The 15,753-nt window shown below is 43.3% G+C and overlaps 1 protein-coding gene across 1 annotated transcript in view; it reads right to left on the reverse strand.

Annotated features, from left to right (window-relative positions):
- si:dkey-151g10.3 (serine/threonine-protein kinase WNK3) overlaps nt 1-15,753 on the reverse strand; it is a 54,623-nt gene that overhangs the window by 33,179 nt on the left and 5,691 nt on the right. The window contains exon 2 of the mRNA XM_058085130.1: nt 6,676-7,801. Coding sequence (XP_057941113.1) covers nt 6,676-7,365 — 690 coding nt within the window. The 5' untranslated portion in view covers nt 7,366-7,801. The remainder of the gene's footprint in view (nt 1-6,675; nt 7,802-15,753) is intronic.

The raw sequence follows: 15,753 nt of genomic DNA on the forward strand, positions 1-15,753 counted from the left end.
GTGTCTTTTTTGTAATTATTTCCAAATACAGAATACCAACAAATACAGTATTTCTGACTATGCTGTGTTGGGACTATCTGCTTGTGGCTTGAGCCCCTCCGTCTCCAAGACAAGTTTGCCCAATGGCGTTTCCATGTCAACAGGCTGTGATTAACGTGGGATACATCCTTGCACCTGGTAAAGTCCTGATAATGTTTGTATAACTATTCTTCTGTCCTGTACTTAATGGTAATGGTAATGGTTTTATTTCATTTGAACATGCATCAGATTCCAATTGAGTGCATCCCATAATCAGTTCCCAGTTCCACATGTCCAAAAGGAGTAGGAAGAAGCAAAGCTAAATCCTACCCCTCCATCTGGTACTTTTACAATCAGTAACTGTTATATTTGTTCACTTCCTGCTTTCCATAATACAGTTTAAGGTTTGTTTTTTTTTTTTAATAATGTACCTCGTACCGATGTAGGAGGTGATATGACCATCCAATGACATAATGGGTACAATAGTAACTGGAAATATAGTGTCAATATAGTACTTCGAGAGGACACTTGTGGCAGACGCTCAACTGTCTGTTTCTACTGTCTTCCCTTCTGCAGCATAAATAGCCATAAAAGATAGATCTGTCGTTAAGAAGTTTATTTCTTCTCTCAACCGAACATTTTCCACAACACAGTGCTACTCTTATGATTGTACAGCTGCGTTAATCTGGTCCAGTCTGGGTTGAACCAGTCAGGTCTCTGATGCCACTGTTCTGCTGTCTGTGCAGGGTTTTTGTTCCAGCCTGACAGGCCCCCGCTGTAATTAACTCCCTGGATCACCCAACATGCTTACTCGCAAAGACAAATCATGGTCGGTGAGATAGTGAAAGAGATAGAGATAGTGAAAGAGTCCGATAGACACATCCAGGAGCATATGTGGGTACGGCTTGGATGCACAACTGAGATACTTGTATATATGCAAAAACACACCCACAGAGGAAGCCAGAGAGGAAGGTCTGTGACTGCAATGCAAAAAAGTGCTATGGCTGTGTGTGTGTGGGGGGGTGTCCAGTCTACTTTTGTTTAAATAACAGCAATGGCGTCTGCACTGTGAGATTACATTTCTCACTTTCATGCAGAGTTTGAACAGGTAATGACCAAGCGTCCCTGCCTTTGTGCACAGAAGAAGAGCTACATGCTACCATAGCACACAACAGTTAACAGGGACCTATTATGCTCATTTTTCACCCCGACTTCGCTGTGATTGGTCACACTCCCAACACTCCCAACTGTCTAATATTAGGAGGTATAGGAGGTATATATAATATATAGATAATAAATGAATAGAGACTTTGGAGAGCTGACTGAAAAGTCTTTAGGAGCCACTGGTTGAAGACCCCTGACTTATTGTGTATGAACTCAAAAGCCACGTTTACATGAGGAGTTTTTCTCTTTCCGAATGACCTTTCCGAAAGCAATGGTATCCATGGAAAGGAATATTCCAAATGCGTGTCTACATGCGCCGCTATAGTCAACCAGAATAGTCAATGGGGCATGCCCAGTAAAATGTAAACATCAACATCACGTGATACCGACTTCCCCGAGTTTTTCTTTCACTTGTTGGAATAACTCCGTATTGACAGTTTTTCCTTCGTCCAGTCTCGAAATTTAATTTGGATCAAAAACAAACTTTCCGCAGCAGTCCAGTGCCGATTGCTCAACTCCATTTTTTTTAAATCGAAGAACGTCTAGAAGTACGTTTTACGTCATATCTCAGCATTCGCATTTTTCTTTTTTTGGTGGGACTACCTTGCACCCTTCGTCCAACATTAATGCACCTTTCCCGGGAAGAGCACACTGCTTCTGTCTTCAGCAACAGTTTTGGTGGATATTTCACATTCGTCTTCACAAAAACAGTCCTGTGTAAAATAGGTTTTATAAATCTTTTTTTTTGATATCTTTACAACAGTCATGTCTCAAAAGGATTGCGGATAATGAGCAAAATTCCAAAACAAGTGTATTTTTCCTTTAAGATATGTCATTCGTCATTACCGGTTCCACGTGTCATCGTTCTGATCACTCCTTTGAAATGTCAGCCTGCCCATAAACTGCAAACGACTTCAATAATCAGGAGTAGATGGGGTGGCTTATGTGACCACAAAGAATGTGGCACCTGATCCAACCATACCAAGCCTCGGTGTGCACGAGTGCCCTCTCTGCATACTGTAAGCTAGCTTAGTATTAGCCAGACAACTGCTCTCTGGGAGGTACGCCATAGTAATCCTCTATTTGGATCATCAGTTTACCACTCGGTCTCTCAGCTGTCTTTCTCACTGCCTCGTCTTTGCTTCTCTCATCACTATTGTGTCACGTTTCTCACACTCTCCATGTGTTTTCTGTCCAACAACAGACCCCCACCCGTTAAAGGAAACGACACTTATTTTGGAATTTTTCCCATCATCTACAATCCTCATATGAAGCCTTTCTCTTTTTTGTACGTTCTAAAGCAGGGGACCACATCTTGTGGCCCCCCACCACGATTCATTCACAAGGGTCCTCACAAGGGTCGCTGGGGTGCTGGAGCCTATCCCAGCTGTCTTTGGGCGAGAGGCGGGGTACACCCTGGACTGGTGGCCAGCCAATCACAGGGCACATATAGACAAACAACCATTCACACTCACATTCATACCTATGGACAATTTGGAGTGGCCAATTAACCTAGCATGTTTTTGGAATGGGGGAGGAAACCGGAGTACTCGGAGAAAACCCACGCATGCACGGGGAGAACATGCAAACTCCACACAGAGATGGCCGAGGGTGGAATTGAACTCGGGTCTCCTAGCTGTGAGGCCTTAATGCGGCCTTCAGTGGGAGTGGACCTCTGAAGGAAACCCTGTCCGCCGTTCCTCGTCGTGGCTGACATTCGGTGCTAGGCTAACCCCGGGCTCACATGAATCCGTTGCGGCTCTGGTCCTGATCCAGTCCGGCTTGTCGCAAAGTTCCACTCACACTGAGTCCGGTGGACGCAGCGGCGAGCTCCGCCCCGGATGCGGAAACCCACAGCTTGACCAGAGAGTGAAGAAAAAAAAGTTTGACCCCAAATGGATTCTTTCCGTTGTGCCGTATATCTGCCGGAGATGGAGCTTGTGTGAGCCCACAACAGGGATTTCAATGTTGCGGAATGCTTCCGACAGCCGCAATGGATTCAGTGTGAGCCCGGGGTAAGCTACACCGACTTCATGGACACTACGCTTGTAACAAGAGTGTGGCGAATGATGAACGGTCCGGTAGAAGTCGCGTTTTTTAAAGTTGTCGTGGACTTTCTACCATCAACAAATGCCACAATCAAAAGCAGAGAAAGGCGACTGCTACCAAGCTGTTCGCTATCCGCCGCGCTGTTGTGACAAGTCGAAGCTGAAACGACGTCACGCATCGAGACGTTCATGTGTTGCTAGTTGGCTAAACACTTCTATGAAACGTGGAACAAGAGCAACGTCAAGTGGAATAAACTACATTTTGTCACCCCCTCATCATGTCTTTGCGAAAGCAAAGCCTGTGTGAAGAGAAAGGTCGGCGCTAGACGCAGTATTTCTTTGTTGAGCAAAGCGGCATCGCAACATGCCTTATTTGCGCTGAAAAAGTTGCAGTGCACAAGGAATATAACCTGAAACATTATTATTCCACTAAACATGTCAAGGAATGTGAAAAATACCAGGAGGATGAGAGAGCCAACCGGGTTGCCAGCCTTACAAAACGTGTCGTAGGCAACAAGATTTCTTCAAGAAAGCAAACAAAGAGAATGATGCAGCAGTCAAAGCTACGTAGCTATATGGTTAGTCGGATGATGGCGTTCACAGAGGGCGAGTTTATAAAAACAAAAAATGCATATTACACGCATATTACAAGTAGAATTTGTCAGTTCAGCATCATCAGCCTTTCTGCCAACACAGCGGCAGAGCGTAGTTCTGACCTGTCAAGTCACATTTAGCAACGCCTGTGTGAGAAAGCCAGATGTTTTGATGCATATTCAATTGGTCGTGATGAGAGCACGGACATAACCGACACTGCAAAGCTCACAATTTATGTCTGTGGTGTTGATCACAATTTTGAAGTTACTCAGAGCAGACAGAGGACTTGCTTAGAGTAATCCAGTGCATGGACAGATCACAGCTCATGAGATACTTCACCAGCTCTGTGATGCCATCGAGAAAGCCGATTTGCCATGGATCAGGTTTGTTGGAGCGCCAACCGACAGAGCACCATCAAAGACAGGAGGAAAAATTGATTGATCAGGGAAAACCCGAGGAAAGGAGGCTATTGCTCTGCACTGCATTATCAATATCATTGCTCATCGCTGCATTAGAGAAGAAGTGAAGCATTGAAGCTCTAGTAGCAAAACAGTCGTACCCTTCTCTCCAACACCCTGGAATAGACTTTCCCAGGGAGGCTGAGGAATGTGATCCCCCTATAGTTGGAACAAACCTTCCGGTCACCCTACTTAAAGACGGGAACCACCACCCTGGTCTTCCACACAATGTTGAAGAGACATGTCAGTCAAGTCAGTCCCTCAACATCCAGAACCTTGAGGAATTCAGGGCGAAACTTGTCCAACCCTGAACTTTGCCAGTGAGGAGCATTTTGACCACCCCAGATACCTCAGCCACAGTGATGGAACTGTCCGTGTCCGTATAAGTTGGATTGACAAAAGCCTGAAAGTATTCCTTCCACTGTCCGAATACAACCTCAGTCGAGGTCAGCAGGCCCCCGTCAAGGCACTGCGTCCCCTTTCTGAGGTGTTGGACGGTTTGCTCTTCAAGGCCAACCGAAGGTCCTGCTCCATGGCCTCACCAAATTCCCACACCTGAGTTTTTGTCTTGATCCGTGCCAAAGCTGAGTGCCGTTTGGCCTGACGGTACCCGTGAGCTACTTCAGGAGTTCCACAAGCCATCCATGCTTGATAGGACTCCTCCTTCAGCTTGATGGCGGCCCTCACCTCTGGTGTCCACCATAGGATTCGGGGCCTGCCGCCACGACTGGCACTGACCACCTTGCGGCCGCACCTCCGAACGACTGCTCCAGCAATGGAGGAACAGAATAGGGCCCATTCGAACTCAATATCCCGGTGCTACCCCGGGATGCAGGCAAAACTCTGCCGGAGGAGAGAGTTGAAGACTCGACAAATAGAGGACTCTGCCAGACGATCCCAGCACACCCTCACTTGCGTCTCCCAGGTCTGTCCGGCATCCTGCCATCTAATCTAACTCATCACCAGGTGGGGGTAAGTTGACAGCTCAGCCCCTCCCTTCACCTGTGGGACCACACCATGCGGACTACAAAGTCCATCATAGACCTGAGGCCTAGGGTGTCCTAGTGCACCATGCAAAAACATATTTTGACAATGTATGTATAACTTAATACATTTATATTCAGATTTAAAAAAAATCATAATTTTTGAGAACTTGTGGGGTGGGCGGTGGTCGATCTGCCCAAGCCATCATTCAAGTTAGAACCGCCACTGCTCAGACCTGTTCAACTTGGGTGCACCACCTGAGGACTCAGGTCTGAGGGTACTGAGGCACACAACCCCCCTGACCACAACAAGGTGGCAATTCTTCAGGGGGGGGAACTGAAAAATAGAACTAAAAATAAAATAAAATATGCTACAGCCAGATTTTAACCACCAATATTATATTAATCTTTGTTTTTAGTTAATTTTGTGTTGTCTAATGGATCACTTCGCGTTTCCTCAAAGTCCTTTCTGTGTTGAAACCTGACACCACAGTGCTGCATCTTGGCTCATTTGCATACTAACAGTGATTGGATGTTTGGATGTCACAAAGCATGATGGGAGATCTCACTAGACTTAATTGGTATCCCTTCCTGCTACCCCAATTGAGTGCTTGGATTTGGACCCAGAGATGGTTGGTTCAATTCCTGATTTGAGCTAAAAATACCATTCATTCATTCATTCATTCATTTTCTACCGCTTATCCTCACGAGGGTCGCCGGGGTGCTGGAGCCTATCCCAGCTGTCTTCGGGCAAGAGGCCGGGTACACCCTGGACTGGTGGCCAACCAATCACAGGGCACATTGTAGACAAACAACCATTCACACTCACATTCATACCTATGGACAATTTGGAGTGGCCAATTAACCTAGCATGTTTTTGGAATGGGGGCGGAAACCGGAGTACCCGGGAAAAACGCATGCATGGGGAGAACATGCAAACTCTACACAGAGATGGCCGAGGGTGGAATTGAACCCTGGTCTGCGTGCTAACCACTCAACAAACTACCAATTTACTTTCATTCTACGTTTTAGGGTACTTCCACAGCATTTCAGTCGAGCTTCAGCTTCCAAATGGATCCTGTGTTCATTCTAAATGTTGATGTTATTTGATGGATCCGACTATCTAAGTTTATATTATTCAATTCATATTAGTTAAGATAAAATTATCAACAAAGCAAGGAGACCCCACCAGTCTATCATTCATAGCAGTCCAAGAAAAGACAGTGATGTTCCACCTTTTCATTGTGAAGTGCAATCTCCCAGCATGAATAAGAATCCGATAACAGTTGGAGATGTCGACATTTGAATGAAAAGAGCCCCTGAGAAGGATGCAATTCTATACATTGAAGAAGGAATGCAGGGATTCGCCAGCACACGTTATTGTAGTTTGAAAAAGAGAAGTGATCATACCTGAAGTTCACACCAAGCCACCTCCACCCACGTCTCGGTGTCCAGGCCTTTGTACACGGTCTTGAAGGCTCCTCTGCCAAGTTCAATGTCAAATTTCAGAAACCTGCCTCCGGGAGAAGTGGCCACAGCTTTCATCTCAGCCTCCTCCTCCTCACGGTCCCGCTCCTTTCCTTTTAGGGTGGGTGAGGCCAGAACCCTGCCAGGCTCCTGGCCGCCGGGGCAGGACGGATCCTGGCCCAGGGCAGCGCAGGACACACCTCCTTGCTTTGGGGCATTGCTCGTGAAGACTGGGTCAAAGGAGCGCAGCTCCAAGTGAGGTGCGCTGTGGGGGGATTCTGGGAGACCCACATCCTCCTCCTCCTCACAGATCTCTACACTCTTCCTGAAGAAGCGCTTCTCCCTCCTCAGACATTTCTGGCCTGTGTCAACTGGCAAGGTGGGCGTTGAGAAGAAAACCGATTTGACTGGGGTCACCATACCCTCCTGATAAGCTTCTCCTCCTCCTCCATCCTTTCCTCCTGTCCTTCTCCTTTCCTGAGGCTGGGATGGGAGGAAGCCCGAGGGGGTGCTGCATGTCCCGTCCCTCTGCGTGTTGGAACTACCCTCCTGGTCCAGGTCCTCCTCCTTCTGTCCATCTGTTTTCTCCGAGGATTCCTCTGTACCCGTGGCCTCTCCTGGATCTGTAGCCATGGAGAACTCCTCCGAGACCTCCTCCACACCTTTGCTTCTCTGACAGCCCCCGTCTCTCACTCTCTTCGTTGACTCTTGCTCCTGGTTGACCAGATGTCTCTTTCTGTCCGACAGATATCTTATGAAGGCTCGCTGTGGTCCAGTTAGTGACCTTTCCCTACGTTCCTCACTCCCTCCATGTCTTCAATACCTTACAGATTCCACATAAAAAGAAGAAAGTGGTTCTGTTCCACACGAACAGCTTATGTCCTCCCTTTCCTTTGCAGCATCTTCTACATTTTCATCACAAGCCACTTGAGTCCATCACTCAGCCAAGTAAACAGCACACCTTCAAGGCCTTAATTAACACGCAAAAGCGGCAGTCTTTCCACACGCCTGCTGGGAGAGCCACAGTCCTTCTAGCTCCAAGCGCAGAGCGAATGTCTTTGACTGAAGCCTGCAACACAAAAGAAACACATGCCAGACATTTAGAGTATGCTATCATGGTGTAGCCGAATGCCAACTCTGTCAATACGTAAAGCAAGGGGAGGGTGAAGTGTGTGTCTAATAAATTGACATGCAGTATAAATGTTTAAATAAACAAAATACTGCTATTATAACTCACAGTTTTTATTTCATAATGTATTTATTTCCAGTATTCAGCCATTATCAATTGAAAACCTCAATGAAAAGGAGATACGATATCAGTATGATATCAGTGTGCAAAACGCCCGTTTCAAACGCGGCACACTCGTCGCCCGTCATACATCATCCGGATTCCGAAGCAGCCCTGCACACAACGAAAGTTCCTCCTGCACTAAAAATTGTAAATAGTAGGGATGAGCGAGTACACCACTATCTACATCTGTATGTGTCCACCCTCTACATGATCAGTATGCGTACTCGGAGTGGGCGGGGCATACACCATACACAGAGGATATTATATTATTTCATGTACGTGAGCTGTGTGAAGATGGTGATTCATGCAAACACGGCAATAAACCATACAACCAGCCACCACCCGAAAAAAGCAGACAAAAACAACACAGTCAGTGACTGATGCACAATCGTGCCTGATGTCTTAAAAAATGTACCATGTAGTTATGAAACACGTTTTAAGATCGCAAGGTGCATATGTTTTAACAGGGGGAGGGCAGAGAGTTTATATATAAGGAAGGCCGCCCCTCTGTGACATCACAAAGGGGCAGTTTTACCACGCCTTTTGAAACCGAGCATTTTGAGCCATCCCAAACATCTTTCAGGGCTCACTTCCAAATGTGCAAACCTGATTATCTGAAACTTATCTGAAACTTTGGCATGGTTTAACAGCAGAATACTACATTCTAACTACAGTTGTAGAATGGTTTAACACCAGAATACTACATTCTAACTACAGTTATAGAATGGTTTAACAACAGAATACTACATTCTAACTACAGTTATAGAATGGTTTAACACCAGAATACTACATTCTAACTACAGTTGTAGAATGGTTTAACACCAGAATACTACATTCTAACTACAGTTATAGAATGGTTTAACACCAGAATACTACATTCTAACTACAGTTGTAGAATGGTTTAACACCAGAATACTACATTCTAACTACAGTTATAGAATGGTTTAACACCAGAATACTACATTCTAACTACAGTTATAGAATGGTTTAACAACAGAATACTACATTCTAACTACAGTTATAGAATGGTTTAACACCAGAACACTACATTCTAACTACAGTTATAGAATGGTTTAACACCAGAATACTACATTCTAACTACAGTTATAGAATGGTTTAACACCAGAATACTACATTCTAACTACAGTTATAGAATGGTTCAACACCAGAATACTACATTCTAACTACAGTTATAGAATGGTTTAACACCAGAATACTACATTCTAGCTGCATTTATAGGACAGAAAAGGGGGAAAAGTACAATAGATCCCCTTTAGTGTGACAAACTTAGAAGGGGATAAAATAAGAAATCAGGAAGGCGGCTTTTTCTCACACACACACACACACACACAGTGTACACATGGTATACTGCATAAAACATGATACGTATTTATTCATATGTATGTATTGCTTGCCTTAATTTTCCCTGTATTTGATATGTCTCATGATGAATAATGTGAATTATTAGATAAATACCATTATGATATGATAGCCTTGTGTTAATTAGCTGCGTAAAGCCTATCCTGACCATTAAATATGGATGAGGAACTATGAGCAAAATCTGTGTTATAACATAATTGGTCAAGTGTACTGAGGGTCTGATAGTGTCTGACGACCACCACTTTGGAATAGAGGCGTTGGAATAACCAACGAGCAAAGAGAAATACCGTAACTCCCCCGGAGGAAACCCTCACACGGGGAGAACATGCCAACTCCACACAGAGATGCTTTTTCTTTATTAGAATTATAATACAATAAATTAGTTCTAGGAACTAAATTAGGAACTAGGTTCTGAGGACAGGGGGGGCTTAGCCCCCTGGAGATGCACAGGATATGAATGAATGTAGCAGACATTCAAAAAAAAAAAACCAAAAAAAATCCAAAAAACAAATAAGGAACAAGAAGCGGGATATAACTTTCCCACTGGTGGACAGATTTAGTAGAGATACTCAATTGTTTTAGTCCACCATTAAATGTACACAAGTACACACAATCTACACTGCAAAACCGCTGCTCAAGCTCTGCAACCATTCTGTCCAGTGGACAGTCATCATTCATTCATTCATTTTCTACCGCTTTTCCTCACGAGGGTCGCGGGGGTGCTGGAGCCTATCCCAGCTGTCTTCGGGCCAGAGGCGGGGTACACCCTGGACTGGTGGCCAGCCAATCACAGGGCACATATAGACAAACAACCATTCACACTCACATTGGACAGTCATCAATTATAGAATAATCATTATTATATTATTATTATTACTATCATCATTATTATTCTTCTGATTATTACTAGTATTAGCATTAGTATTAGCCTGCTTATTGGCTTGTGTATTAGCCTGGTTTTGCCCTATTATATAAAATTCGTCAAAGATTTTTTTTTGTAAAAAAAAAAAAACAAAAAAAACAAAATCAATAAAAAATATAAAATTATTTAGGCTAGCTTAAGAACATTTTAAAGCCCCCCTAAAACAGGCCTAATGACACCACTGAATTAATCATTTGTGATGGGAAAAAGGTTGTATTAATGTAATCATTGTAATTCACGTGTTAACAAGCACTGTCCTAATGCAATTTGGCTGTCAGCGAGTGTACAGGAAGTGGATGCAGGAAGTGGAAAGTAGAACCAGTGTGGTCTAGGTCACCGTATGCACTGACTTTTACTACTCAACACATATTACTTTACAGGCAAACATGCGGGTCATGCGCTGAAGGTACCCCTGTCTCATGTTCCAGCACCTTCAGACCACGAAAACATCCACAAGGATCTCAGTCATCTTTGCCTTTCAAATCTACTCTTGGCTTCCAGACAGGCGCAGTAATTCCAGACCTTTTTTTAAATGAAAAATCAAAGAACCAAGCACGTTGCAGCACTCTTAAAAGTCACTGTTAGCATCGCAAGCTATTAGCTGACAGTCAAATACCAAAGACAATAAGCACCAGATGCCTCAGGGATTCGGATGACTTCCAGTTCTGTCACATTCCAAAAGATGGATGCATGCTCCAGGGTGTAAGCTATATTTAGCTTTAACAACAACAGGTGGCCTTTCAACTTCCTTAAAATGATTACACAAGGCAAATATCATTACAAAAATCTGATGTTTAAGATCGCACACACACTGAAGTGTGCAAGGGTAACGTTAAAATGATTGTTTTACTATGTTGACGATGCACTTTTGGTGAACTCTCAATCTGGAGGTGAAGGGAAGTTAGATTTGTGTATACCAGTGAAAGTATATTTCACTTATTGTGTGGAAATATGGAGTAATAACTATAAAAGCAATCTTCACTCGCTAAATGTACTGCAAAAAAGGTCAGTAAGGATAATTCATAATGCCGCCTGCAGAGAACATACTAAGTCCTTATTTCTAAAATCACAAATACTTCAACTTGCTGATATAGTTCATCTTCAAACAGCTAAAATAATGCATAAGGCTAAAAACAACCAATTAGCTAAAAATGTCATCCAATACTTCTCTACAAGAGAGGAGAAATATGATCTCAGGGAAGAAGTACATTTGAAACACTTATTCTAGGACTACGTTAAAAAGCCATAGCATTTCAATATGTGGAATCAAACTATGGAATGGATTGAGCAAGGACCTCAAACAATGAACAACGATGAGCCAATTCAAGAAACAATACAAGCAGTTGATGTTTGCTAAATACAAGGATGAAGAGTCTTGAACCAGTCATGATGTGCTATATATATCACTATATTGACACTTACTATGGTACCCATTATGTCATTGGATGGTCATATCACCTCCTACTTCGGTACATTATTAAAAAAACAAAACAAAAAAACAACCTTAAACTGTATTATGGAAAGCAGGAAGTGAACAAATGTAACAGTTACTGATTGTAAAAGTACCAGATGGAGGGGTAGGATTTAATAAGCTTTGCTTCTTCCTACTCCTTTTGGACATGTGGAACTGTGAACTGATTATGGGATGCACTCAATTGGAATCTGATGCATGTTCAAATGAAATAAAACCATTACCTACCATTGTATGATGACACAAATTGTACATTTTACAGATTATAGTACACTAGACAAAATCCCTTGGGAGTTGGATGGGGAGATCCATGACATAAACAAAGCCATTTTGTTAAGAAAACACACATGAATGGAGTGTAATTTGTCAACATTTATATTCTGGTATATGACGTTTGATATTTTACATATCTATGTCTTTGCGTGCTCAATTTGAAAATGATATGTTTAGACGGTATACTATATATCAGATTCTGACATTTCTAGGTTTCTTCCTTGGTGTTTTTCCTTGCCTCCATAGCCAAAGTGGTTTTCTTTCATGAGACGAGACAATATTTTAACATTACTTTTAAGAAAACTACAATGATAATATATAGGACAGACAAAACTTTGATGAAATATAGAATTACTACAGCTTCTGTTTACATTAACACTGCAGTAGCTGCAGGTGACACTGGGAAAGTGCAGGTTGGGTTGCAAAGTTATAGGGTGCACAAAGCTCTTAACTCATTCACTGCCAGATGGGGTTCTCTCCAGCACCCCCTCTAATGGACCCCAAGAAGGTTGGGTACTCTGAACTGCCGTTTGGCGTGTATGCACAATGGACAGTCAGGACCTTTTCCCCAAACTGATCCTCCCTGACTGGGGATGACTCCAATACAGAAGCACCAAGCCGGGGGGGGGGGGGGGGGGGGGGGGGGGGGGGGGGCTATTAATAAGCCCACACCAGCTCACCGCCTCTCCCCTGCAGAAACTCCAAAGTAGAACAAGGTCCAGCCCCTCTCGAGGAGTCTGATTCCAGAACCCAAACTGTGGGTCGAGTTGAGCCCAACTATATTTAGTCGGAATGTCTCAACCTGTGTCTCAACCAATTTCGGGCTCGCTGAGAGAGGCTGGTCATCTAGTCCAATGAATTCAATTATTTGTGTGTGTGTGTGTGTGTGTGTGTATATATATATATATATATATATATATATATATATTGTGCTTTGGACTTCTGACTGTCAAGCATATAGGGTAGAGGTGTGAATCTCAGCACTGAGGACAATTCGATACACATCTCCATGCGCTGCCAGCGATACGATGCGATACGATTCACCCTCTTCAAGATGCGATACGATACGAGGCGATGCGATTCGGTACCATAATCATTTAGTTCAAATCAATGCAATCCGATACAATATGGTGCAATTTCTTGCAAAATGATGCAATTCAACATGATGCAAATAAGCAAAAGGGAAAAGTGTAATTCAGCATGTTTGTCGTGCTGCCGTTGTACGGCTTCTTAACACGGCATTCTTTGCAAATGATGGACGTTTTATCAAGCTTTCCGTCGTTTGCGAATCCATAGTGTTTCCAAACATACCATTTAAACGTTGCAGGGGGGTTAAATATAGACTATTGCTTCGAACGTCCATGCTGTTTTACTAGTAGTTGTGTGCCTCACGGCTTCCATCCGTATTCAATACAAAAGGCCAAATACTGATGGTGCATTCATGGCACCTGGGGAACAGCATATGTGGTGAAGTTAAACATTAATAAAATGGCGCTTGCATCGGATTTTACCGATACCCACAAACGCATTTCGATGAATCTAGATTTCACCGTCAATTGTATCCATACCCAGCAAATGAGCCGATGCACTCGCATCGCGCGCATGCCATCGATGCATTGATTTATATCGATTACTTCCCACACCCTTAATATATGGGCGAGTGTTGTCCAGCGTTTTGGCTACATGAGCTGCCGTTTGATTGATGATCACATTGTGAGCCTCGAACACTGACTATACTCTGTCAAGTTGTGCTCTTCAAATGCCGTATTAAGTTACGTCTTGCTACCCCGGTGAGATACTTTGTGGCATGGTTTGTAGGGTGCAAAACTTATATCACATTCACAAACGGCAGGTAAGATGCACACATTGTTCGTTTTGGTTTTGGCACGCCTGCGCAGTGTGAAGGGAAGTGGGCGGGGAACGATGGCTAGAGGTTATGCAAGCACATGCAAATCATGTACTTTTTCATAGAAAACAGCCGATATTGATAAGTAGCCGATGGATTGGAGCATCCCTAATTAAAAGTTCACATAAGAGGGTACATTACAATGATACTTTTTCCACTTTACTTTACAAGCAGTTGATGTTTGCTAAATACAAGGATGAAGAGTCTTGAACCAGTCATGATGTGCTATATATATCACTATATTGACACTTACTATGGTACCCATTATGTCATTGGATGGTCATATCACCTCCTACTTCGGTACATTATTAAAAAAAAAACACCTTAAACTGTATTATGGAAAGCAGGAAGTGAACAAATGTAACAGTTACTGATTGTAAAAGTACCAGATGGAGGCGTAGGATTTAATAAGCTTTGCTTCTTCCTACTCCTTTCGGACATGTTGAACTGTGAACTGATTATGGGATGCACTCAATTGGAATATGATGCGTGTTCAAATGAAATAAAACCATTACCATTACTTTTCTGTCTTATAAATGTAGTTAGAATGTTATATTCTGGTGTTAAACCATGCCAAAGTTTCAGCCCTGAAAGAACTTTGGGATGGCTCTGAAGAGAGTTTTTTTCAAACAAAAACAAAAGAAGCCAGGCTACCTGTGATGTCAGGGAGCCTGACTGTGTCAAAGTGTGTCCGACAATGAGTGCTCCTGAGGTGGAGGCAGCGCCCTCACGTTTGGCTTCTCTGTAGCTACAGCGCAATAGCGGTGCCTATGTTACATCTCTTTTCAAGTACCCATCCAAAGGTTTAATTAATTTATTATCGACAAAATTGAAATGTGGGGTTCGGCAGTAGAATCCAGCCCGCCAGTATTTACTATAAACCTTGAACATAATAGCTGGCAACATGACTTGAAAGTAGTCAGAGTCAACCTGAGACAACCTTTTGCTGGTTTAAGTCGCTTTTGACATGCAAGCAATCCAGACAACTACCTCAGTGGCTGGAGTTGCGTTGGTCACACTGCCTCCACTTTATTAGGTTGTCTTCTCCTCGCCTCCATTTGGGTTTGCATCGAAAGTTATTTGGTAAACTTGTCTGGTAACATATGTAACATATGCAAACTATGCAGAGCATGAGCGTTGAGCAAATTTTGTTAATTTTCAGTTTGCAGTATACAGACCGTGGTAACATTAACTGATTGACTGGCCACAACATTAGGTACACCTGCACACTCTTTAAACACTTGCTGCCTTTTCCATCCTCCGCGTGGGTGACGTAAGACAGAGGAGAGAGATCAAATAGAGTGACATCAGTGTGCACAACTCCCGTTTCAAGCATGTACTTATTTTGTGCATCAGGCAGCCGTCTGTCTGACTTCCTTATACGTTTGTGGTCGAGCTTGTCATACTAAATAATTGTGGTTTAAAATCCATCCTTTTCAGCAGGTTTTTTAAATAGTTTTTTTTCCCACTGTTGCAACTGGGACCATATATTAGCAATGTGATAAAGGTTGCTTTTCCTTCCATGAGGAACAGGAGCACGGCTGGCATCGTACACATTCCTCATATTGGAGCTTGTGCCAAGTTTTAAGGTGGTGAAAATTATTATTACTTCTTCCACCGCAGACATGGTGGCCACCTCACCTCAACATTGAAAGGACCTCATCAGCATATGGCGATCAACTTTGGCCGATACTGATCGGTGGCCGATTGATCAGAGCATCCCTACTTCCAACGCTGGTTTCACAGTTAACAAAGGTTTTATTTTGACAGTTATTCGT

Source organism: Doryrhamphus excisus, chromosome 10, assembly GCF_030265055.1.
Source record: "Doryrhamphus excisus isolate RoL2022-K1 chromosome 10, RoL_Dexc_1.0, whole genome shotgun sequence".
NCBI classification, from domain to species: Eukaryota; Metazoa; Chordata; class Actinopteri; order Syngnathiformes; family Syngnathidae; genus Doryrhamphus; species Doryrhamphus excisus.